This window comes from Momordica charantia (genome assembly GCF_013281855.1).
Source record: "Momordica charantia cultivar OHB3-1 chromosome 11 unlocalized genomic scaffold, Mcharantia_2.0 BLBB01000011.1, whole genome shotgun sequence".
Classification (NCBI taxonomy): Eukaryota; Viridiplantae; Streptophyta; class Magnoliopsida; order Cucurbitales; family Cucurbitaceae; genus Momordica; species Momordica charantia.
The window spans coordinates 9,530,068-9,555,607 of record NW_028275159.1 but is presented as its reverse complement, the minus strand read 5'-3'; the positions used below and the strand labels follow the sequence as shown (position 1 = coordinate 9,555,607).

Below are 25,540 nucleotides of genomic sequence, written 5' to 3'. Positions count from 1 at the left end.
AAGGTACACTTAGAATGAAATTCCTAAAGAGAAAGAATGAAACATTAACAAAGTCACTACATTTAGAGTTATCGTAGCAAAAGAATTTGGGAAGAAGATTAAATGTCTTCAAAGTGACAATGGTAGAGAATATAGTCGGAATATTTCTTCAGTTACTACAATGATAATGACATTTTATGATAGATGACATGTCCAGAAACGCCCCATCATAACGGTTTTCAAAAAGGAAATTGGCTCATCTTGTCTCTGTGAGTTTCTCATGGTTGCATGACAAAATTTTTTGTAACTAATTTTGGCTAGCATATATTCAATGATGTTATCAAAATTTTGAAAATTATGGTGAATTATAAACCAAGCCATAGACATACTGTAGTATTTTTTGTGACGTGACGCTTTCTTTTAAGATTTCTTTTTAATTAGAACTTGGTTGGTGTGTCGTGAGGCACACTTGTGGTAGTTTGGAAATTAAGTGTTTTGAAGTGTACATACCTAAATATGTATATACCTTTGAGGTGTGTTTTATCTGGTGTTCAGCGGGTACTTTACCAATTTTTTTTTCATTATTCATTATTATTCTTATAGACAAAATTTTGTTAGCCATCTTTTGATTTCCAAACGTGAGTAGAGTTCATGTTAGTTGGCAATGGTTTTTGAAAGATTGCTTGAATATGTTGTCGGCACGTCACATCCTAGGTGGGATAAGGTGTCATGGTTGGGTCGTGTCAAATAAAATGATTATTTAAGACATATTTGGTAACATTTTCATTTCTTTTTTCTCATTTTCAATTTTTAAAAAATATAAGTGTTGGGTTAACTATTCTATTTCTCCCATTTTTAAGATACATTTACTAAATTAGGTTGAAATTTTAGAAATAATCAAATCAAGTTTTTTTTTTCTATTTCTATTTTTTTTCCCTCCAACATAAATAAATAAGAGCATTATTTTATTATTCTTTGACTTATGAAATACATAACTTAATATTTAAAAATAAATATAATATTGAATTAATTAAAAAGTTAAATTTCACATAAACATGATTTCTTTTCGTTTAAAATTTTAGAGAAGCGGAAACATGAAGTTATTACCAAACATGTTTTAGAATAATGCCAAAGCAAGCTTAGAATTGGCGGTAGAACACACAACCAAAAAAAGGTTCATCCCGACGAAGAAAATGGTTTTGCAGAGCATTCCACACAGCATTCTAATGGAGATCCTGTTGAATCTGGACCTCGAATCTCTCTGCTCAGTCGCATGCGTCAGTAAAACCCTACAATCCGCCGCCGTCGAGGCCCTCCCTCTCCTCTCCACTCTCCATCTCCCAATCGTACGTTTTCATGTCTTTGTTTTCTTTCTCTTCTCTCTCAGTCTCAGCAGTAGCTACTCAATCATGGCGAGGCGTTTTGATGCAGAAATTTTGAAACGCAGGCATTCTCTCCCGATCCCCGGACTGTGAAGAGTGGCGTAATTGGTCGGTGCCGAGGCATGGGAATGAGAAGTCTGACTGTCAATTGCCTCCGCCTTGATGATTCTTCACTCGTTGGTTTTCTTGGCCCTAATCTCCTCGAGCTCAACTTGGTTTGCTGCTCTTTACTCTCTTATAAGTTCCTTGCTGCTGTGGGCCAACTTTGCCCCAATCTGAGGTGAAAATATTGGATATCTTCGTATTTCATAATGTGAAGTTGTGAATGACTCCTTTTCTTATTTTGTTGAGATTCTGCATTCATTTCTTCCATTATTTGTTCATCTACTGATTACTCCCCTCCCCATCTCTCTCTTTATTTAGTACAATGAAATGGGTGTGGGATTTCAACCTCCAACTTTAAGATGCTAGCTGAACTATGCTCATGTTGGTCCTATCTCTCATTTGTTATTTGATTTTTGTTTAAAATTACATCTTTAGTTAACAAACTTTTAAGGTTGGTATTTAATAGGTCACTGAATTTTAATATGGTGTCTAAACTTTTAATTTTATATATAGTAGGCTATGACGTTTAAAAATGTCTAATAAGTCTATTAACTTTCATTTTAGGTCTAATAAGTCTCTAAACTTTAAAAGGGTCTCATAAGTTTTTAACTTTTACTTTTACGTCTAACATGTCGTCCCTAGACTTTCAATTACCTATTTAATAGGGTTCTGACCGATTCGACATCTTTTAAAATTCACGCATCTATAGATACAAAATTTAATAGAACCTTTACCTTTCAATTTTGTGTCCAATGGAGCCTTTACCTTGCTGCCATGGAAACCATACGGGGGCTTTTGGGTAGAATAAAATGAACTCATTCGAATGTTTTGATCCTGTTTATTATTACCAATTTATTCATATCATGTTACTATGTTAGAGTGCTTCAGTGCTTGTGTAATCCAGTTTTTTTTTTTGGGGATCTTTTGTATATTTCATACCGTGACTGAAATATTAACGTCTTACAAAAAAAAAAAAATGTTAGGGTGCTTGTGCTTGAATTGGCAGCTCAAGATTCTCCCGAAGTATTTTTTCTTGTTTTGTTGAGATTCTGCATTTTTTCTTCGATTATTTGTTCATCTACTGATAACTCCCCTCTCCCATCTCTCTCTTTGTTTAGAACAATGAGATGAGTGTGGGGATTTCAACCTCTATCCTTGAGATGCTTGCTGACCTATGCTCATGTTGGTCCTATCTCTCATTTGTTATTTGATTTTTTTTTCTCTAAATTACACGTTTAGTTAACAAACTTTTAAAGTTGTTTTTAGTAGGTAGCTGAATTTTAAAATGTAGGTACTAGGTGCCTAAATTTTTAATTTTATACCTAGTAGCCAGTAGGTCCTAAACTTTGAAAATGTCTAATAAGATTTTGAACTTTAAAATGGTCAATTCCACTTTTATGTCTATGCCTAATATTAAGTTTCTGACCGATTCGGCATTTTGTAAAATTCATGCATCTATTAGAAAATTGAATTTTGTGTCTAATAGAATCTTCACATTTCACCTTTCAATTTGTGTCCTGTGGAGCCCTTATCTTGCTGCCATTGAAACCATCTGGTGGCTTTTGAGTAGAATATAATGCATATACTCAGTTGGAATGCTTTGGTCCTGATTACGTGTTTTTTCAATTTATTCATATCATGTTACTATGTTTGCTTGTGTAATTTCCGTTTTTTAGATTCTTTTGTATATTTCATATCATCGACGAATATTTGTTTCTTACCCAAAAAAAATGTCAGGGTGCTTGTACTTCAATTCGCAGCTCAAGATTCTCCCGAAGTATTCAATAGAAACCTGGCTGAAATGCTCACAAGATGCTTGTTCTTGGATGTAAGTTGATATGGCAATTTATTCCCCTGGTTTAATTTATCCCTTCTTAACAATTTTTCATCCTGCGGTTTGCCTTTTCGATATTATAATCATATAAGGTGTTCCTTTTGTTTGTGGTAGTCTATCTCCCTGAAGATTCGTGGAGCCGCAGATATTGCGGCTAATTCTTTTAGTGCTGTGGAAGCATGTCTCCCCAAAACCACCAAAACTCTGAAGTTGAAATCACTGCTTCATCAAGATGCAATTTGCATCATGAACAAACTAAGAGATTCTGAGAACTCTTTAATCACCACCTATTCCAAAAACCTTGCACCTCCTCCATTATCTCCAGGAGTAATGTTGCAATGCTTGTCACTTACCTTGGATGTTATTTCTGATGAGTTAGTTATAACCATTGTCGACTCTCTTCCTTTTTTGGTTGAGCTTCACCTAGAAGACATGCCGAACAGGGAACTACTCGTGCACCGTGATTTGACCAATAGAGGACTTCATTCATTGAGTACTTGTCGTAATCTGGTATCGCTATCTATTATTCGCAGTAGGCAGAACCACCAAGTTTCTTTCAGAAAGTTGAATGACATGGGCATGTTTCTCCTGTCTGAGGGTTGCAAAGGTCTTGAATCAGTGAGACTCTGTGGATTCTCTAAAGTGAGTGATGCAGGATTTGCGTCGATCTTACACTCATGCCATAAGTTGCAAAAATTTGAAGTTCGTAATGCATTGCATTTGTCGGACCTGGCATTCGACGGTTTTGATGGTATCGGATGCCCCATTACAGAGCTGAGATTGTTATCATGTAGTCTCATAACCTGTGAATCCGTGAAGCAGTTGGCCTGCTCTACGCGCTTGGAAGTCCTAGATCTATGTGGCTGCAAGAGCATATCAGATTCCTGCCTTGATCCCATTTCCAGTTTGCACCATTTATCATCATTGAACCTAACTGCAACCGATATAACCGACTACGGCTTATCCATTCTTGGCCAGGGGAGTTCACCCATTGCACGGTTGTCTCTTCGAAGCTGTAAAAGAGTAACCGACGAAGGAATCTACCGACTATTTCATGGTGCCGGGACAGTTAGCAAAACGTTGTCTGCATTGGATCTTGGACAAATTTCAGGGATAACCGATAGAGCAATTCGAACGATTGCATCCATCGGTGTCGGGATAACTGAGTTATGCATCAGATCTTGCTTCCATGTGACCAATTCTTCGGTGGAAGCTTTGGCTATGAAGAAACAAGTCCAAGGTGAAGGTAAGTTACTTCGTAGGCTTGATCTTTTTAATTGCATTGGTCTATCAAGTGGTGCATGTGGATCATTTAGAGGGTCTCTATTTCCTGGTTTACAATGGCTTGGGATTGGCCACACTCGTTTTAGTAGTGTTGGAGATGCTAATTTTATTGAGTTTTGTTCCAAACGACCTTGGTTGACATTATGTTTGGAAGGTTGTGAAGTTGGGTGTCATGATGGATGGCAATTTCATAGATCATGATAGTGGACAGGAGATTGTTAGGATATATATCTTTGACGAAAAGATTGGAGATTCAAATTCTTACTCCCGGATGTGGTTGAATTAAAAAATTTCGTAAATCATGATAATGTACAAAAACTTACTTTAGAAATGTTGTTTGATTGAATCGTGGTGCAAAATATGGTGAAATGTATAGATTCTTTCTTCCAAAGATGTGTTTCATGAGTGAAAAAAATAAATCGAAATAATGGTTTTACAACTTTGAAAGGGATCTAAGACTTTAGTTGCACGTGGAGAACGGAGAAAGAAAGTCTCCACATTCTTCAAGTGGTTGATCTCAGCATGTTAGTTGCAACTTCATTTCATACGGTAATAACACTTTCTTTTTCTTAGTGCTCCACTCATGCCTTTCTTGGTTGGAGCAACCTAACCGACCATTTTCGACCCGTCTTTCTTCGATGTTTTAGATGTTTTAATTTCATTCTTTATGTGTTGATTTTTTTGATTGAGTTTTTATTGTCCATAAACGATAAAATGACGCTAACATATATTTTGTTAATTAAGTTGTAAATTTCCTTATTTAATCTAGTGAATTGGATATGCTCATTTGTACGTGACTCGTTATGTAACCATAACTTGAATAATAGTGGAAAACAAATCCATTAAATATGCTATTATATTGCACTTAATCACACCATTAAATTAACTTTTCAAATTGTCCATATTTTTAAACCTTTATTAACAATAAGAACTTTACTGAAATAACTGAATACACAAAGGAACTAAATTGAAATAACTGAATACATAACGGAACTAAATTGAAATTTTTTTAAAGAATGGAAACAAAATTGATAATCCACTTGTTCATTAGAGGCAGCAATGTATTTTAGCCACTTCTGTATTTTGTAACGAAAGACTTGGTGCCCTGTTAAATTAATTTCTTTTGACAAAGCAACACAAACTCAGTTATTGAGATTTATGTACATTTCCAATTTTATTGAAACTAATAAATTTAAGTATTTGACAACTATTTATATTTCTTATTTCTAATATTTTCAGAGAAAAGTCTCAAATTTGTATAAAATTTTGCAAAACAACAAAAATAAGTTTCTTGTTTTTTTTCCTTGTTTCCATTTCAATTTGTTCCAAAATATAATAAAATATTGTTTTATCATTCCTCAAACATAGGTATGGAAGGCCATGCAATTCTATTTTTCTTTATGGAAACAAGGAAATATTATCAAACCGTCCTTGACAAACTTTCAACACTTTCAACTTCACTGAAGTCCACACTTTATAGAAATGGACTAGCGAGTGAGTTTAGAAAAGTTAAACATAAATTCTACCTCATTTTATTATTAGCGTTTTCAGACAACCACCACCTAATTTAGTCATAATCTATCTTTTTTTTTTTCAATATCCGTGAGCATTCGAACTAGTTTGTACACATCTCGACTGATCTCATGGAACAAGACCCTACAACATTTGGTGACAAGAAACACACCATAGCATTCCGAAGATATTGCATTATCTGCTCACGTGCGCACAACATTCAATACCTCTTCTAACTTCTCATTTCCTATAAGCCATTTGACGATGTTAATTCTTAGGCTTTTTTTTTTAATATTCGAACTCACCCTTTTAGAGGGAGATTGATTACATTCATTACAACCATCAAACCATCTGAGGGTAATTTAGGCATATTCTAGTACTTCACCATAAAATCTACTATCTAGCTGGAGAATAATAGGCATCTTAAAACTGGAAAAAGAGCATCAAATGGAAGCATATGGAAGGACCCAAAAGTCCACTCATGTGGGCCTACCCTTTCTAGGAAGGCTTCCCCATAAATCTCTCTCAAATTACATACTGCATCCTCTATTTCTAAGCTGTCCATAGGTGGAAAATAGATGCTTCTGTAGGGGAGGAGGGGGAGGGAATTCAGGCATGTTCAAACCATTTTCACTTCTACAACATCCACATATAGGAATCAAGAGCACAAAAAAAAGGGAAAAAAAGGCATTTCCTATATCATCATCCTCTTTCTGAGTTACCACTCAAATCCTAGAATTATCATCAAAGTACCTGGCTTTCAGTAATACAGTTGGTGCCTGGCCTGCAAGGGGCTTTCATATAAAAACCGTTCGGCCACCTCTTCGACCATGCCGATCATATGCAGTGTTGAATTTTTCGATCAGCTCGTTCATTATACTGCAAGAATAGTGTTTTGTGTGAGGGGAGAAGAGGTGGAAAAAAATATCATGCCAAGAGATAAACAAATATTTATGTTTTGGACAGGACAGGCACAGGATCACGACACTATCAGGATCAAGTATCAGCTAATGCTTGGCATTCTCATTTATTGCCATGCCCGAAACAAATCCTCAAATTCTAGAATTAGAATGTTCATTAACTACTGGTAGAATAATTAACTTTATCTACAACCAGGTATTTTGAAATTGGCCAATATTAAGATTGCTGACTCTTAAATTCATTAGTAGAAGATCAGATCATAGTCTTTTATCTTTATTTCACTAGAAAGGAGTTTTGAGTTTCTAAATGTAAAAAGCAAATATTTGTCGGAAGAAATAAATGTATGGCATTCATATCTGCAAAATCATACCCTACACCCTACATGCACCGCTCGTATGGACAAATTTTATGAACAAGATCATACCTACATAATGCCTCAATTTTGAGAAGCGTGTATCAATATTTGACATTCATTCTATACAGATACACTTAATACACAATCTAGAGCGTAACCTTTTACTTTCCAAATTCACACATATTTGGAATATGTGTGGGACACGTTTAGTAAAGATATGAAGAAAATATATAAAATGGAGATAAGATAACTGATAAATCTTCAATCTGACTTACAAATTTACATTATGGGACTAAGAAATAATTTTTAAAAAGAAAATACAAAACGTTATGGTAACTAAAAAATTCACTTAATAAGACCAATGAAGTGATGTGTAAAAATGTGGGAAATGGTTTTGAGATAAGAGCCTTTTGTTTGTGAAACCAATTATTGTTTTGTTGGTGAAAAATGAAACGTCCTTAGGAAAAATTAATTTTCAGAATGAAAAAAATATGCTTAAATCTTACATCATATAGTTAGAGTTAAAGTTTGAAAGAATCAAAATACGTAGTAGTGTATACAAATACTTGCTCTAAAAATATATTTTATCTAAGACGCACTTGGCATTGCCTGTGTACTGATTCTATTTTTTAGATCATATGTAACGGTGAGTTTGCACTCGTAATCTAGTTAGCAGCCATTTATTTTCATCCACATCTAAAGATGTATAATTTTATCTAATTTATAGAAGAAATTCTTTTCATAAACAGCACAACACAATATACATAAGACCAGAAATATCATACCTTGAGCAATTAGTGGACATTGCAAGGTACGAAATCAACAACGTGTCATTATATTCCTGAAAGAAGGGACATCATGGAAGTAAGAATAACTAATCATGAAATCAACTTAAGGCCCACTTGGTAACGTTCCTTTTTTTTTTCTCTTTTTTAATAAAGAAAAACATAATTGCATTTTAGTAACTATTTCGAATTTCTTGTTCTTTATTAGTCAAAGAATGATAAAACAATATTTTCATTTATGTCTTGGAAAAAATTGGAAAATAGGAACAAGAAACAAAAATTTGATTTTATTGTTTCTAAATTTCTATACAATTTTGAGAACGTTTCTAAAAAACGAGAAACAAAAAACATAAATAGCTGTCAAATGCTTGTTTCTCAATAGAATTGGAAACAAGAAACAAAAATATTATCAAACAGGCCCTTAATGTCTAAATTTGTGGTGCAAATGTGCAAGTTTGTAAGTGGAGGAAAAACCAGGGCCAGGGAAATGAGGCATGCGAGAGCACTCACCATCAAGAAATCATCTTGAAACTTTCCTGATTCAGTAACTGGTAATCTTCTGAGTAAACTTGACACTTGTCTTAGTAGAGAATTCTCCAAGGGAATATCACCTGATTCGAAGAAAAACAAAAATGAAAAACACTAATCTCAAATTGAGCCATTTAATCACTAGTATTCCATGAAGTATCCACAAGCTTTCATAAGCCAATAAAAGCAGCAGTCATGTTTACCTTTTATGAGAAGCCACTAAAACTAATGAATGATCATTAATCCAGAATAGAGACCGACCAAAACAACAGGAAAAAAAGGAATATCCACCCTGATTTTATACTCTCAACTTTTTCATCATAAACATATTTATGCATATAAAAGAATTGCAAATACCATTTTGCATTGCCAGAAGATAACTATGAAGTATCCTGATCCTGCTGTTCAGCATTTTGATGGCACTGTGAATACCCGCAAGGTGAGCGGCCACTGCATTTAAGACCAAATTTCTCTCATTATTAACATATCAAAACATAATATTCTTCTTCCTGGCAGGCTGGCAGTAAGTACTAACAAAGGCTTAGTCTCATATCAAAATAAATAGAGACGCACGGGATCACTCACATTGAGTAGCAGCAGAGCCTCCATCAGATGGTTTCAAATGTGCAACGTGATCAACGGAAATTCGCTCAGCTTCTACTGTCTTTGAAGATAAAGAACAGAAAAATGCAGAGAGAAACTGAACAACCAGAATTGCAACAAGTTTGAAGGACTCAATGATCGAAGGAGTAAAAACAAACCTCTATAGTGTAACTTGATCGAACAAAAATTAGCTGAGGAATGCCTTCTATCACATGTAGCTCTATAGTGGCAGAAACCCCACATACAAAAAAAGAAGTTACAACCGTCATTCAAACAAAATTTTTCTAGTGGAAATTCTACATTGGAATAAAGTGCCAATAAGTATGTTGTTAATGAAATAAATTAACATTCATGTCTAATGTAGGAATTAAAATAAAGACAAGTAATTTTCATTAGGGTTCACAAAAATAAAAACTATCGTCACTTAGGTCAGCCCATGATAATAACCCTGGAGGCATTTGGTCAAAAAAGCTTTTCTAAGAGACCTAACTTTAAAACTTCAACTTTGAATATTCTGTACCCATCCCCTCTATGTCAAAATCTATTTAACAGACAATCAATTTAGACATTAAATGCCACATGACTGGGCACACCTTTGTGACATGCCACATGATAATTTTCTTCTACCAGTGAAATTTACTATATGGATCTCTAAATTGAGAAATAGATGCAAATGTTTGAAAGATTATGCATTCAAAAAGCTATTTGAGGCATCCTAAACTCCAAGAAAGCCAAGCATAATTGAGGCATCCTTCGAAAGTCCTATTTAATGAGAAGTTCAATGTTTATAAATTTTAATTGAAACTAACTTCATTGATAAAAGTAGAAAAGGGGCAAAGCCTCACAAAAACCGAAGGACTCCAAGAGGAAGCTACAAAACATAATGAGATCCAAACATCCTTCTAGTATTTCTCTAAACCTTGGAATATTCTTCAACTTCTTCCCATCAAGACTTCCCACAGAATAGACAAAAACTCCACAGCCAAGAACTTTATTCTTGTCCTCGAACTTGTGGCCATCCAAGAGAAGAGCTATTAGCTTCTTGATGCTTCCCAAAATGTAATGCCAAAAAAAATTTTCTTAAAATAATTCACCAAAGCTTCAGAATCAGTTGACGCTCCCTAAGTAAATGAAAACCAAACTACATACACCGCTAAGGAAGTCATGGATGATCATATTACCACAAATGTTAATGGGTAACACCACTAATCTATAAAACACGGACACGGCAAAAAAGGAGGAGTGTCTGTGTCGGACACGGATACGTCCGGACACGTGTCCGACACGCAATTTAAAGTGTCTGAATATTAAATTTTTTATTTTAATTTCAAACACGTGGGGACACGTTTTGGACACGGGAGGGACACGTCAGATAAAAAAATATTGTTTCCTTAGCCCAATTTTGGAAGTTCAAGAAGTTTGGCTGAAATCTCAAAAACTTAAACTACAAAAAAAAACCCTAAAATGCTACCTAGTGACCCACCCTTCTGTTTGTGTGAGTTAAATTAAATAAGCTCTATTCTTACTTCCTTTTTTCCCTAATTTCATATGAATTACTTCCTTTTTTCCCTAATTTCATATGAATTAAACTGGAGTAGAATATGTTTTACTAAATTAGGATGACAACTTCGACCCAATAATCAAATTCAAATCCTTCTCTAGGATTTTTTTTGGTGGATTACATTTACTATTTTTATGCTTTTTAGTGGGTACATCTTCAACCCAATAAATTTACTTGACATTTATGTTTTTTAGCGAAGTATATTTAGCATTTTTATGTTAAATTTACCTCTATCCTAAAAAAATAATAAATAAATAACGTATCCCCAGCGTGTCTGTGTCCTAGTTTTTTAGAAATTGACGTAACGCCGTGTCCTATCGTGTCCGTGTCCGTGCTTCTTAGCCACTAATATAACGAGAAAAATGAAGTACTGCAGACAAAAACCATGTAAATAAGAATAAAATAAACATAACATATTACCACTCTCGTAAATAGTAACTGGGAGATCCTTTTGAGCATGATTAATTGAAGGATTGAGAAGAACATAGACAGGGCTTTCATTGATATCCATCAACTGTTAAATCAGAACACTCATCAAAATTAACTGAAGTACAATTATATCCATTATAATATTCTAATTCCCATCCAGGAAAAAAGTTAAAATTACATCTATCAAACTATATATTCTCTCTTTTTCTACCACTAAATTAAATTCATTATTGAAAGATACAGGCCAGGAAGATTGCAAAGAACCTTCAATTGGCATCAATCAGAGAACAGGTATGTTCACCCAAAGTTTTGCAGAAGTATACCAAGGCAAAGGCAGATAGCAAACTAGGTCCAGAAATAAATGGAAAGTCAAGCTTGGCCTTAAAATTTTTTTTCTATCATTTCATAATATTCAATATTGCACCTAGAATAAAAAAAAAAAGACCAAAAAAAAATGTGACATATTCTGAACTCTAGTTAATCAATTTCCGAACTCTAAAGACTGGAAAAAAATCAACTAGTAAAATCTATATTTAAGAAACTGGAAACAAGACAAATCTTGGAATAAGTCGTAATTAGGCTGAATTAGGAAGAAGGAATGTATTGTTTCTATTACTTTGAAAAAGCCTATGATGAAGTGAACTTAGGTTCTCTTTCTCCCTTCTTATTTATTGCTGTGGTGTATGTTATCAGGCCATTAATGTCGAGAGGAACGAAGTAAGACCACATTGAGGGTTTTAAAATCGAAACGAATTATGTACATCTTTCTCACTTACATTCACCAATGATTCTTTTTTTTTTTTTTTAATTTTAATTAAGGGGTGAGGAGTTGTTCAGTAACCTAACAAAGATCTTGCATACTTTTTTGAGTTATGTTGGGGCTTCATATAAATAGGGAGCAGCGTACCAAAGCATTTGTCAAGTGCAATGACATAAAGCTAAAGAGGTGGGTTAATATATTGGTTGCGAGGTTGCTTCTTTTCTTGTGGTATATTTGGCCATGCCTTTAGGTCATAACCCTAGATTTTATTCATTCTAGGACCCACTAGCTGATAAAGTTTTGAAAAGGCCCTCGTATTAGAGGAAAGCCTTTTTCTTTGATCCAGTACATGTCGAGTGATTTCGTACTTTATACCTCTTTTCAGGCTACTAGGGTTGAACGAGGAGAAGTTGGTCTGAATAGTCTTTTTGAGGGAAGATGTTGAGGTAGAAGGTAGATAGCAATTAGTTCATCGGAATTCTACGTCCAAAACATGTGTGGAGGTTGGTCTGAGGAATGGAAATTTGGGGGTAGAAGTATTGTTGTCGTCTAAATGGTTGTGGTGGTTCACACACATATAAATACATACGCAGGAGGGAGGGAAGAAGTAGCGAGATAATCATGAAACGATAGGATAACTTTCAACTCTCAGGAATGCAAATAAAATGCTTTAAGAATCAAGAGTTTGATTAAAATTTCAATTAGCGCCGTATACTTGAGAATGTGAAAAGCATGTTCGTAAACAACTCTGTGCCAAAATAGTAATACATTGGTTCAAATGGTAACTTACAGCCTTATGGATATGCATGTCAGACTCCATGGCATCACTCCCAGTAGAATACCAGCCCAAAATGTAGAAATGGGGAAAAACTTTCTTATCTGCACCGAACAAGAGCGTGAACTCGATCATCGTTAACAACAAAATCAATACTAATCAAAAAGCGAAATAAACGATTGGAATCACTAACAGAGCTCTTGCTTCTTCTCAAGGAAGGTGCGGTCCAGCGAATGAGTTTTGGGGTCATAAAGAAGCTCGAAGCTGTTGAAGATCTCAACCGTGCGGCCCCTCTGGACGCCTACAACACAACCGTAAACCCTAGGTGCGGAAGGAGAAGTGGACGGGTCGGCAGAATCGGCTGAATCGGCGCCATTACTCAGGGCGCAAGGGGATGGGGCAGAGCTGGTCAAGGATGGAGGATTTGTTTGAGATTTAACCCTGGTGTAGTGATCGGAAATGTTCACAATCACAAGAGGGTGCAGCTTGAATGTCAATCCGCTGCCAGACGACGCCATGATCGATTGCAACAAGGAACAAGCGATCGAGGATTGAAGATTGAGGATTTACTTGACCTAGATTTCAAAATCAAAGAAAAAGGAACACACGGGATTCTCGGTTAAACAAATTCCGCTGAAATCTTGTTGTTCGTTCTTCAATTGCCATCCATGCTCTGTTTTATCGGCAATCTCCCTTCCAGAAAGAGGCCTAATGAAAAGTTTCCATGTGCTTCGTCAGTTCATATATATTTTTTCAATAAATCGTCAGTTCATAGTTTACTTCCCTCATGCAGGTTTATATATGTGCTAGTTAAAATTATAAATCCAGTGGATCTTCCAACAAAATTTATTTGTTCGTCGTTACACGAACCTGCTATAATTGATACATATCTATACCAATACATGATGAGTTTAAATCTCAAAATTATTGGGTTAAAAAAATTATTTGTCCAGTTGTTAATATCAAAATTTATTATATTATAATTATTACAAGTTCAAATATAATTAAATTTTAAAGACAACTATTTTTAAAAGATACATTTGGTTTAATAAACTAACATAAACATCGTTCAATTGGTTTAAGTGGTCGTAAGTTCAAATCTTCACCCCACTTATTGTATTAAAAAAACGGTTTAATAAGAGGCATCTTCAATTTTGTATTTTAAATATGTATGAAAGAGAAAATACAAAATATGTTTTAAATGTGTATCAATAATTATTAAGAATTTTAAATCTACATCCAACGATTATTAAGAAAACTGCAACTACGAAACCCTCATTTTCATTCATTTTTCTTAACATAGGTCTAACTTTTAATCCCTCCATAAAAAAAGTTTCTTCTAATGCCCAAGTCCCAATTAAATCTCTCATGGCTCCATCAATAGTTAATTAGTAGAAGTGTATATATATAGTTCAAATAGAAACGGTATCTATATGGTTAAAATACTATTTTGGTCCGGTAATATCAACTTTTGTACCTTTTAATATTTTGGTTTCTGTATTTTAACATTAGTTTATTTTAGTCCTTATACTTTCAAAATGTTAATTTTGATATTAGTATTTTTAAAACGTGACCATTTTGACCGTTTAGTTTTATTTTTCTGTCACAATTTCAACATGACATTATATTTAATATATTCTTTGGAGTGTAATCATAACTTTATATTAAAACTATGTATAAAATTTATATTAAAATTTTACTAATAAATATCGAAACAGTAATTTTTTAAAAGTACATAGACTAAGATAAACTAAAGTTGAGAAGTACACCGATCAAAATGAACTTTTTAAATATACGAGTATCAAAAAGTCTATATGTATCTAGAAAAGACAACGCGAGAGACTAAAATCACCCAAAACATTATCTGGAAATCTATTTCTTTTCCCATCATACAACTTAAGAATCACAAAGAAGTTGCGAAGGAAATTGCTTTTACATGCTATATCGAGCCAAAATACATTTATCTTTCGTTAGGTGTATAACATCTTCAAAGAATATTCGTCGAAATATCGACCGAGTTACATTACATATACACAAATATACAATTCGACTGGTAAATCATTAGTAAACTTAGTTACAATGTTTTCTTTTTCTATACAATTGGAAATGCAGTATTGGATTGGTTTTTGACAATGGGATTCCCTGTAGAATCCAGATCTATTACAAGAGTATTACCAGGCTTTGGATCTCCAAAGAGGAATGCCTCACTCAAGGGGTCTTCAACCATCATGGTAACTGCCCTCCTAAGAGGCCTGGCACCATAAGCTTGGTCATAACCTACTTGACATATGAGATCCTTCACAGATTCCGATAACTCCAAACCGATCCCAAGCGATATGAGCCTCTCCTTTATCTCTTGAAGCATCAGATTTAGGATTTCAAGCATCTGATATGAAATTATACAAACCAGTTACTCAATCAGTGTGCCAATATGACGTTGAAAATGAATCTAAGATACTACATTCTGATTCAAATTCAAAGTTACAATCAAAGTTTTTGAGTATGAAATGTTCCAATTCTCTATCAAGATTACGGTCCATCTGCAACTTTAATCTCACGAGTTACTTCAAATTGGTTTTGATTGATATTTCAATGTGAAACCATATTGTAATACATTGTCTTATTTGAAAAATCATTTCAAACACATGAGAGGGGAAATGTTGACTTGCAAAAGAATCAATACAGGTAGATTGTAATAACTTCATGTAATCTATCTAAGTTTGAGATTGAAAGTTCAGAATGTAAATCATGATACTTGATGAAGGTGAGAGGTTTTTGTAAAGTAGTTTTTCGAAAAGAAAAGGAAACATCGAGACTAACCTGAGCCTTTTGAAGGGGTTGGAACACGACTATCTCATCTATCCTGTTTAGCAACTCAGGACGAAAGTATGACTTGAGTTCCTCTGTCACAAGGGCTTTCATTCCTGCATAAGAAGTCGACGACTCATCTTCTGAAGTAAAGAAACCAACGGAGCGGTGTCTACCCTTTATGATGGAAGTTGAACCGATGTTTGATGTCATCACTATCAATGCGTTCTTAAACGACACTCTCCGTCCCTGTCGATTCCGATTTTAAATGTAAGACAATGAAGAATAATTTGCAATTGAAAGAACATGCAAGGCAAAAGTATGTTTCTTCTTTAAAACTTGGTTCTTAACTTGAGAAACAGCATCAATCTTGAAGTAAAATGAGCACAAACCTGAGAATCTGTGAGGTGTCCATCTTCAAACAACTGGAGGACGATGTTGAAAATATCCGGATGAGCTTTCTCTATCTCATCAAGTAATACCACTGTAAATGGTTTCCTTCTAATTGCTTCTGTTAATGTTCCTCCATCTCCATAGCCGAGATATCCAGGAGGTGATCCGATTAATTTGCTCACCGAATGTCGCTCCATATATTCACTCATGTCCAATCTCAGCATAGCTGCTTCCTGCAATAATTATATGGTTAGTGTCCATATGCTAAATAGATAGTAATATTTAAAAGCTAACTTAAATTCGGATGGTAATAATCCACACAATGTTCGGTAGAGTCAATGAGATTATAAGTTTGGTCCTTGAACCTTTACGACTGTGTTTATTAGTCTCTATAATTTAAAAATTTTTAAAAATTTTTAATGGACCCTTGAACTTTCAAGATTGTGTCTATTCTAGTCCCTACACTGACAAAAGTTTCTAATAGATCCATGTCATTAGCTCCATTAGTTTAACACTTATGGGACGTGCTGTTTGTGTTATTATGAATTATGTGGCAGTTTGATTTTTGTCAAGTTCCAACGTTTGGTTGTGTAAGCTTTAGAATAACAAAGTTAACCATGACGACCTATTAGACACGAAATTGTAAGTTCAAGTAGATTTTTCTAAAAACACACAACCATGAAGGTTCAAGGACCTATTAAAAAAAATCTAACTACAAAAACTAGACAAAACAGGTGCAGTCTTGCAGGGTCAAAACTTATAATTTAATCCAAATAGTAGAGATGGTGAAGCTAAGTCTTATAACTTTCTCAATTTCTCCTATTGTGGTAAAATGACAAGTTTAATCTCTGAAATTTTAGAGTTTTTGAACTTTAAAAAGTATCTAATGAGTTCCAAAATTTTTAATGTCGTGTCTAATAAATCCCTAAACTTTAAAAAGTGTCTAGTCTACTAAGTCCAAACTTTCAATTTTGTGTTTAATAGATTTCTATCATATTAGAAAATTCAGGGACCTCTTAGGCATAATTTAATCAATAGGTCCCTGAATTTTTTAAAATACAAAATTTAAAGTTAAAAAATCCACTCGATATTTTTTAAAGGTCGAGAACTTATTAGACACAACCTTAAAAGTGCAAAGATAAACCTTGTAATTTAACCTAACATAGTACTCCCAGCAATATCCTTATCATTCTTTAGTGCTACAACAATATTTGATGAAACCTTGAATAATATAATACACATCTTTTACGCTGACCTCAAAACACTTTCTTTTATACTGGATAATATATAATAATGATATTGACATCATAGAAAAGGCCACAATGGATCAATACACTTCAATACAAGTGCAGAGTGCTGTAAAAGTAAATGATAATGATAAAAGCATTACCGATCCAAAGTAGCACCTTGCCAGAACTTTTGTTAGTTCAGTCTTGCCAACTCCAGTAGGGCCACAGAAAAGTAGGACCGCTATTGGTCGGTCAGGATCCTTAAGCCCAACACGAGACCGCTTAACAGCTCGAGAAATTGCAGAAACAGCCTCATCTTGCCCAACAACTCTCTTTCTTAGCTGTTCGTCAAGACCCATCAGAAGGATGCTCTCATCAACTGTTAGCTGCTGAACTGGGATGCCTGACCAAAGAGAAGCAACTGCTGCAACATCGTCTGCTCCCACCACCACGGGTCTGGAACAAATAAAATTATAAATTAATTTTCTTTAAGGAAAAAAGATCTCTTTGGGCTAACAGAATCTTATTCATCCTTCCCCCTAGTACATATATATCAAATTTTATACTCGTAATCATCTGATATTGAAGAGAAAGTGGATTCCAAGACGTTTTCCCCAGAGGAATCTGAGCTATGTACCCCACCATCTTTGAGTTTATTGTCCAGAATCTATTAATTAGCAGAAAAAAAGAGGCAATGTTAATAATGATTAGAGTTGAGCAATAAAACTAAATAAGCAAAGGCAATACCATTTCATGCATAGCCCGAACAGCCTTAATTTCTTGCCAATAATCATCTGGTGATTTAGAGAGTATAGAAGCCTGCAATTCTTTTCTCTTCTTAAAGGTTTCCATACGAGCTCTACTACCTGCTTCATCAATGAGATCAATTGCCTTATCTGGGAGATACCTATCGCTTATGTATCTTGCAGACAGATACACAGCAGCATTTATTGCTTCAAGTGTAAACCTGCAGTTGTGGTGAGCCTCATATTTCTCGCGAATACTCAGCAACATCCTCACTGCATTCTCCTAAATGTAGGAACCTATCCCATTAAACATTGGAAAAATGTATGGTTTGTGCATAATGTACTATTAAGAACTATTGAAATTACCTGGCTAGGCTCCTCAATCAGCACAGGTTGGAATCGTCGTGCTAATGCTTTATCCTTCTCAAATTGCTTTGTGTATTCACCAATTGTGGTCGAAGCAATACACTGCAAGCAATAAATTAGTTTTGTACCTAAAAACGTCCAATAGAAATAGTGCACACATATGGAGAAGAAAGACATGATTCTTGCTTGGCCCAAGTAAAATGACCATAAGATTGACGCCTAAAATTCAAAGGTACGCATAAGGAAAACAATTTGAACTTATACCATTTTGTCGTTAACATACTGTGTTAAGGATGAATAATTCATCACTCAACCCAAAAGCTTAAACCGATAGGTTGGGTAAATTTAATTCATTTATTGATATCTACCACTCCCCTCACTTGTGGGCTTGAAAAATTGCAACAAGACCCAACAAGTAGAAATCATAATAAATAAGGAGGAAAAAACACATGTAGGGATTCGAACACAGGACCTCCACTCTGATACTATGCTAAGGATGAATAAACCACCACTCAACCCAAAAGCTTAAGTTGATGGGTTGGGTAAATTTAATTCATTTATGGATATCTAACCTACTGTTTATGTGCAATAAATAAATGGAGTCAAGATCATATACTAGTCTATATTGAACCATTTTTTCTATCCCCGAACGTCTAGACCAGCTTTATTTTGAAATTTTAAAGGATAACAATCTAGATAGAAGTATAAAAAACTGAGTTAGATAATTCGAGAATGTGTTCAACGGAAGTTGTTAAAAAGCATCCTTCTAGTTGGTTCTTCAATGAAGGTTTAGAATTGCCCAGAACATTCCTACATAATTGAAAAGAAAATTTTCTCCTAGGGTTTGATAGCACTTTTAAGTTTTAAGAGAATTAGACTGCAGTGTATTGAAGCTGGAAAATCGCACTCCTTTCCTTTTTATGTATAGCTTGCTTCCTCGTTATGGTAGTTTGATAGTTTCAAAAAACCTCTTAAGAACTCCTAAAGGTAATAAGTTTTATAGGGAGTTGAGATGCAAAGGCTATGTGCTATGGGTTGAGAAAACCAAAACTTCTCTCATCTAACGTTTACTTGCAGAACTATAGCAGAAAGAATTGTCTCAATTCCTGAAGGTTATGACTTATGAGAAGGCTGGCATTGGATGTTGTCAGCCAGTATGTTTTTTTTTATAAGAAACAAAGATGTATTAGCCATAAAAAGAACAAGAGATTACCCAAGGGCAGGGGGATGAGAAAGCCCCGTCCCAAGAAGTCAAAATGCCAGTATTCTCCAAGAATGCCAGAGGAGAGATAAGTGGCCAAAGGAGTCAAAATGCCAGTATTCTCCAAGAAACTAAGCTTGTGGAAATACCTAGTCTTTTTTTCTTAGAAGTATTTGAGAAGCTACCTGGAGTTTGGAGAGGTTAAATGCCTTGAGGTTAAAGTCATTATCAGGGATCGTTGTAGCTTTTCTTTTTAGAAAATGGTGGCTAAAATGAAAAGTTGTTTCCTTTTCATATATCTTTCCCTTGAAAAAAAAAAGAGAGTGGTGGCCACCCAGTCCTGGTGGGTCTCGAGCATTATGGCAGCAACATTTTCCGTCTTTGTGGTCATCGTTAGTACTCACCAAGGAATCTAAAGACGAAAGTAACTAGGTTTCTTACTGAAAGTCAAACTGGAGTTGTCTCTTTCGTATATCCATGAAGCTCTTTAATAGAACCATTGAGGATTATGTTCTTAGAGATCTCTGCAATCAACCGACTGACTTATTAGGCTCAGGGAGAAGTGGGGTGGACTTGTAGTAAAGAGAGCTTTAGAGGCTTAGGATAACTACCCCAAAGGAGGCATTAAACTTCACGGTAGCCCATGCTTCTCCTCAAGATTCTCAACTCTTTGTAGTTCCTCTTCTTTAATTTCCAACTGGAAAGGCGTTTTTTTGTAATTGGAGTTTCCCTCTTTTGTTATTTCATCTTATCAATAAAATTGTTTCTTCTAAAGGAAAGAAATACATATATATCTCAACCCCTTCTAAAAACTCTCTTAATTTTCTCAAGCCAAATGTTCCATAAAATAACAAAAGAAATTAAAAAAAAAAAAAAAAAAACAACACACCAAAGGGCCCCCTAGCCTCAAAACTGCGAGTGAAACAACAGCTCTTCCATCGTCGAGCAACAAGATCAATTGCAAGCCTAAAATCTCCAAGAAATTGTCCCAACCTGAATAAGAAAAATGGTAACCCCACATGCACAAATGCGGTCCCAACAACAAAGTAGACAATCTCTTAATAAAGTCAATTAATCCTCCCATGAATGACTTGTCAGACACTCTCCACTAATGAAGAACATGACACATGTCAGATTCTGCATCATATCCACTAATGAAGAACATGACAAATGTCAGATTCTGTATCATAATATTAAGGTAAAGCATAATTCTTAGCTATGTCAAACTAATATCATGACAGAATACACATTATTTCCTACCAATAAAAAACTAAGCAGAGTTCATACGGTCATTAAGGTAATACAACACAATAAATGTTAAATTTTACATTCATGCATATTGGATCTCTCTTTCAAGTTCAATAAAATATATTAACGAAGATACCTGCAGTTTTCCTCTACCAAGTGATGGTTTCAATAAATTAGCAAAGTTAAGACCAGACCCTTTACTTCCACCTCCAATTGCGCCAAACTCAGCAAGTGAATGGACTTCATCAATAAAAAGGATAATATTGCCTGCAGGCCAAACATACCACAAATGAGTAAGATAAACTAGTTTGATTGTGAATAACATAATTTTTAGAGAAATAACAGCATTTCTAGAGGGCTTGAGAGATTTTGGGAGGAGATCTGGAACATCATTATATTTAATACCTCCTTGTGGACTTCTGTTTCAATGGTTTTTGTAATCATGAGTTAGGTATTATTATTTTAGATTGGAGCCCTTTTTTGTACTTTTGGGCTTCCTTTATTTGGATGTTCTTTTGTATTTCTCTCATTTTTCTCAATGAAAGCTCAATTTCTTTATTTTATATTAAAAAAAAATGGCTAGTTTTGATTGTGAATGTTCTTTTGTAAGTTTTGGGTTTGACTCTTTGTTGGATTTTCTTTTTTACGTCCTCTTGTATTCTTTCATGTTCCTCCACTTTTCCATCAAAATAATAATATAATAATAATTTTTTAGAATGCAATTTACAAAAAGCCTCAACCTGATTTTGTTATCTCATCAATTAGTGAAGTAACACGTGCCTCCAATTCTCCCCTTTCCTTAGCACCAGCCATCAGCAGTCCAATATCCAAGGACATTACACGTTTGTTCTGTGGAGAAAATATGGAGTTACTAATGCATTTTCTTATATGTAAAAAATTTCACATGTTCCAATAAGATAAAAAGATAAATCACGAGCAATAAAGGATACAAACCATACAAAACTTCTTAGAATTGCAAATGAAGTTAAATCACTAAGAATTAAAACAAAGGCACATTAAAAAAGAGGAATTAGGGCGGCTGAATATCTACACATATTTTTCTTTCTATGTGTACTTCGTCCAAATATTTCTGTAACTCTGATGTTCTGATTATTTTTTTCAACCAGAATCCTCATTTGTAAGTCCTCTTGGTTTGTGGGGACACTTTTCCCCTGTAACTTTGTTCGCTCCATTACAAGTGTTGTTTTCTATCACAAAGAGATGTCCAATTTATGGAATTTATGGAGGATAAGCAACCAAACAGGGGAAAAAAACTATAGAACCTTGGTTTTCCTAATCAACTTGACTAAGAACCTAGAATAGATGTCTCCCACCCTATTCATTGCCTCAAGAAACTCAACATAGATTTAAATAGAGAAAACGTTTGAGAATTCGGCACACTACTATCTCCTATCACGACTCGACACAAAACAAGACCTCAGCAAAAAAAAAAAAGGCAAAGAAAGAGAGAACACCACTTCTCAGTTGCTCCCTCATTCACATTTCAATTCTAAAACCAAGTTTCAAGATTGCAAGAAGACATCCTAATCCCACTGACTCCTATATAATACACTATAACTGAACAAAAACACAAAAGCATCAAAGCAGTGCGATGGAAGTAAATGAAAATAAATAAATAAATTTGATTATAAAATTAGCAATCAGAAATTAGAGATCACACCAACAGTACGAATGGAGCATCTGCCTGAGCAATACTGAGAGCCAACCCTTCAGCAATTGCTGTCTTTCCTACTCCACTCTCACCAATAAGAATGGGGTTATTTTTTGTTCTGCGACAAAGTATCTCCACAACTCGTTCGACTTCAGAATCTCGACCAAAAATAGGGTCGATGAGTCCTTCACTCGCACGAGCAGTAAGATCCACGCAGAATCGATCCAAAGCACTATTCTCTGACAAAATATAGAAAAAAACATTGAACATCTCTTTTCCATTGTTTAAATTCAAAATAAAAAAATATACTATATATAAATTCAGCATCATAACCCATTACCTTTTTCTTTCTGAGAGGGTTTCATACGAAGGGCTTTTCTAGAAGTGGATCTTTTAGGTATCCATTGCAATGAACTAGATGGCTCTCTACCATCTTTGTCGAGTTCCCCTTTAAGCCTGGATATTGCTGCATCTACCAACTGAGTAACATTTACCCCTAAGCTGAATTCATTTCAAAATAGCAGGCTATTTAATAGCAGTTAGGCAAACATATGTCTAAAATGTGATGCTTTTGCTGAGTAGTGACATATAAGATATGATATTCAACGTGCTAGATAAGTAGATGGAATTTTTTTCCTATTTTCGGTGAAGATAACAAGTAGACAGCATTAAGTGCTTCATAATCAGCATTTGAGCACTAAAAGCTCAATCGTTGAATTCCCCTTAAACTACGCTGAATAAATATGGTGCTCAAGTTTACAAATAATGCTTATTATGGGATGGTCCACAAAATGGTAAAATTGTGAAGATACTCTAGGCCTGTGCACCTTGGCTTAAAATCTCATTTGCGTGGGTGACCAGGCTAATATGTCAATAATCTCTAAGCATTTGAGTATTTTTCTTCTTAAGCAACAAACAAAGATAAGTCTCATTCCTATCTTGTTCGACAGAGCTTCTTTCATGAAATTCCCAGAAAAGTCTAACTAAATCCTCTTTAGCTATCTTCCATTCTTGGAATAGAAAAAGAAGTACATAAAATATCTAACGTGGAACAATCAGGCCAGGAGTTTTACTGCCCTCGCAACAAAAAGGAGAAACCAAGGAAGCTTTAAAAAGTGCTCAAATTGGTGTTAAAAACAAAGGAATTGTAACTACGAGAAGAAATAGAACGGATACACCAAGATGAGCTCACAAAGTGGAGTATATGAACGTCCCACAGCTTAGTTCAATCTCCAGCCCGCCCTTCAAAAGATTTTGGATTTTTCTCGCTCCAAACTCCCATAGTGTTGCTTTAACCGCAAGACCAAATAATTCTCACATGATTAGAAAAAATTACTAGTAAATGATTGACTCCTTTAAATCCTCAGCATTAAATTGAATGTGCAATTAATCCAAAGATGCAGGCACCTCAGCTGAGGGAGGTGTAAATATCAAATGGGGAATCTAAAAATGATCCGCTGAGGCATATGCCTCCAATAAAACTATTTGGATCTCTTCACCAAAAACATCAGAAGCGTACAAAAGAACAATAAACGTCAACAAGTGACTTCTAAAATAAAAAATAGCCATCGGAAAAGAGCCACGGGAAAAGAAAATCCAAGAAGAATTATGGAAAAACAATTCAGACCATAGAATCGAGAAAGACTACATGAGCAGAAGAAGGTGAATTCTTCAAGCTCATGAGATAAAAGGGGGTGGAAAATCCTCCATGGTTGAGCAACATGAAGCTAAAAGAGGAGGATGGTAGGAAATAGATATGCATGCATGGTCTAGATCTGAGGCTTTTTTCTATATTCGTCAGTGTTCAAGCCGCTTACCTCAACTAATCTTATGAGACAACAATACAGCATATTTATCAATAAAACTGGTAGGATTTTAAATTCTAGATGATCAATACCTCTTCAAAATCAACTGTATGCTACCATCGTCGTCAGCAGCAAGTAGAGCAATGGAGAGGTGTTCGGGTCCAATGAAATGATGACCCATCTGCTTGGAATACTCCACAGCAGAATCAAAGACCCGCTTGGTGCTGATAGCAAAAGGGACATGAGGCGTAACAGTCGCACTTTGGTCACTGGTATCAGCTTTTGCATCTTCGTTATGCCAAATGCTTCGAACGGCCTCACGTGCCACATGGAGTGTGACGCCCGAGTCCAGAAAACCGCCAGGCGATTGATTATGCTCTTCCTCAGCGATCAAACCCAGAAGAAGATGTTGGGTAAAAACCAAATCCTTCGAAAGGGCCTTCGCTTCTCTCTGCGAAAATATCACAGCCTTTAATCGCTCGTTCGGTGAACCGCTCAAAAATGGCGGAAACAACCGCAATTCTCGGCCGCCTCTTCCGCCGGAGTCTGCCGCCGATAAACCCATTTCGCGGACGAATGGAAGTGACAAAAGAAGGGGAAAAGGAGGAAACAAGATTGGAAGATGGGAACCCGTTGATTCGCCGTCCCGACAAATGGGAACTCGAAAAAACACTCAACGAACAAGTGGAAGAAGAAACAGCTGCCGGAGAGACCAATCGGGTGCAATTATGAACATGGGTCCGTTTATGGCAATCAAAAACAGAAGACTGATGGAACAAATTGGATGATGGGGTCGCTGGCATTATTGTTTTGAGGAAGATTAACGGGTTCTAATTGCAGAAAACTTTTCCCAAAGATCCCACCAGAGCTCTCAATCTCAATTTCTCCTCAGAGAAAAAAACAATACATGAATCAGAAGAATGAATTGGAGACTTGGGCAGGTGATGAAGGTGGAGAAGAAGCAAGGAATTGCAGAAGAGTAGCACGGCACGTCAAAGGGGGAAATTACCCAATCGGCCACGATGAAACCCCATTTATTATTGAATTGAAAGCATACTCTTTCAACGCCGACGGAGAGGACCCGTCCCAAATACTGTACCATTTCCAGACGCAATTCGGTACAAGTCAGTGACAATGCCAAGGGATTTGTCTTTTACACAAAAACTTGCTTATATTAAAAGGAACGTTCCTTTTTCTTTCTTCGCCGAAGCCTTCGATCGTGTTGGAAAGTTGAAACTTGATCTAAATTCAAGTGGGGT

General features: G+C 35.3%; 3 protein-coding genes across 4 annotated transcripts; 1 reads left to right on the top strand and 2 right to left on the bottom strand.

The window, feature by feature from the left end:
- The first annotated feature begins 1,084 nt into the window (after positions 1-1,084).
- LOC111010340 (RNI-like superfamily protein) lies at positions 1,085-4,975 on the top strand. 2 transcript variants are annotated; one of them, XM_022283708.2, is made up of 4 exons: positions 1,085-1,325; positions 1,427-1,641; positions 3,204-3,294; positions 3,415-4,975. In XM_022283708.2, exons 1-4 carry the CDS (start codon positions 1,173-1,175, stop codon positions 4,783-4,785), a joined length of 1,830 nt encoding a protein of 609 aa, XP_022139400.1. In that variant the 5' UTR covers positions 1,085-1,172; the 3' UTR covers positions 4,786-4,975. The 2 variants fall into 2 exon arrangements, with proteins under 2 accessions (XP_022139400.1, XP_087975507.1); XM_088119381.1 differs by having other exon boundaries at positions 1,188-1,325; positions 1,411-1,641.
- Positions 4,976-6,560: 1,585 nt separating this feature from the next.
- LOC111010462 (COP9 signalosome complex subunit 6a) lies at positions 6,561-13,585 on the bottom strand. The gene is made up of 9 exons (XM_022283910.2): positions 13,007-13,585; positions 12,829-12,917; positions 11,270-11,363; positions 9,447-9,508; positions 9,271-9,349; positions 9,043-9,135; positions 8,668-8,768; positions 8,158-8,213; positions 6,561-6,975 (listed from the first exon to the last, which is right to left on the bottom strand). The coding sequence occupies exons 1-9, from the start codon at positions 13,329-13,331 to the stop codon at positions 6,894-6,896; spliced, it is 981 nt and encodes a 326-aa protein (XP_022139602.1). The 5' UTR covers positions 13,332-13,585; the 3' UTR covers positions 6,561-6,893.
- A 1,172-nt stretch (positions 13,586-14,757) lies between these two features.
- ERD1 (Clp ATPase) lies at positions 14,758-25,401 on the bottom strand. Its single transcript, XM_022283745.2, is given in 13 exon segments — positions 14,758-15,199; positions 15,634-15,870; positions 16,014-16,247; positions 17,405-17,699; positions 17,810-17,910; positions 17,991-18,272; positions 18,356-18,457; positions 20,941-21,071; positions 21,545-21,653; positions 22,486-22,715; positions 22,817-22,977; positions 24,374-24,753; positions 24,755-25,401. Coding segments are annotated over 13 exon segments (2,886 nt in total). The 5' UTR covers positions 25,085-25,401; the 3' UTR covers positions 14,758-14,905.
- Positions 25,402-25,540: the final 139 nt, after the last annotated feature.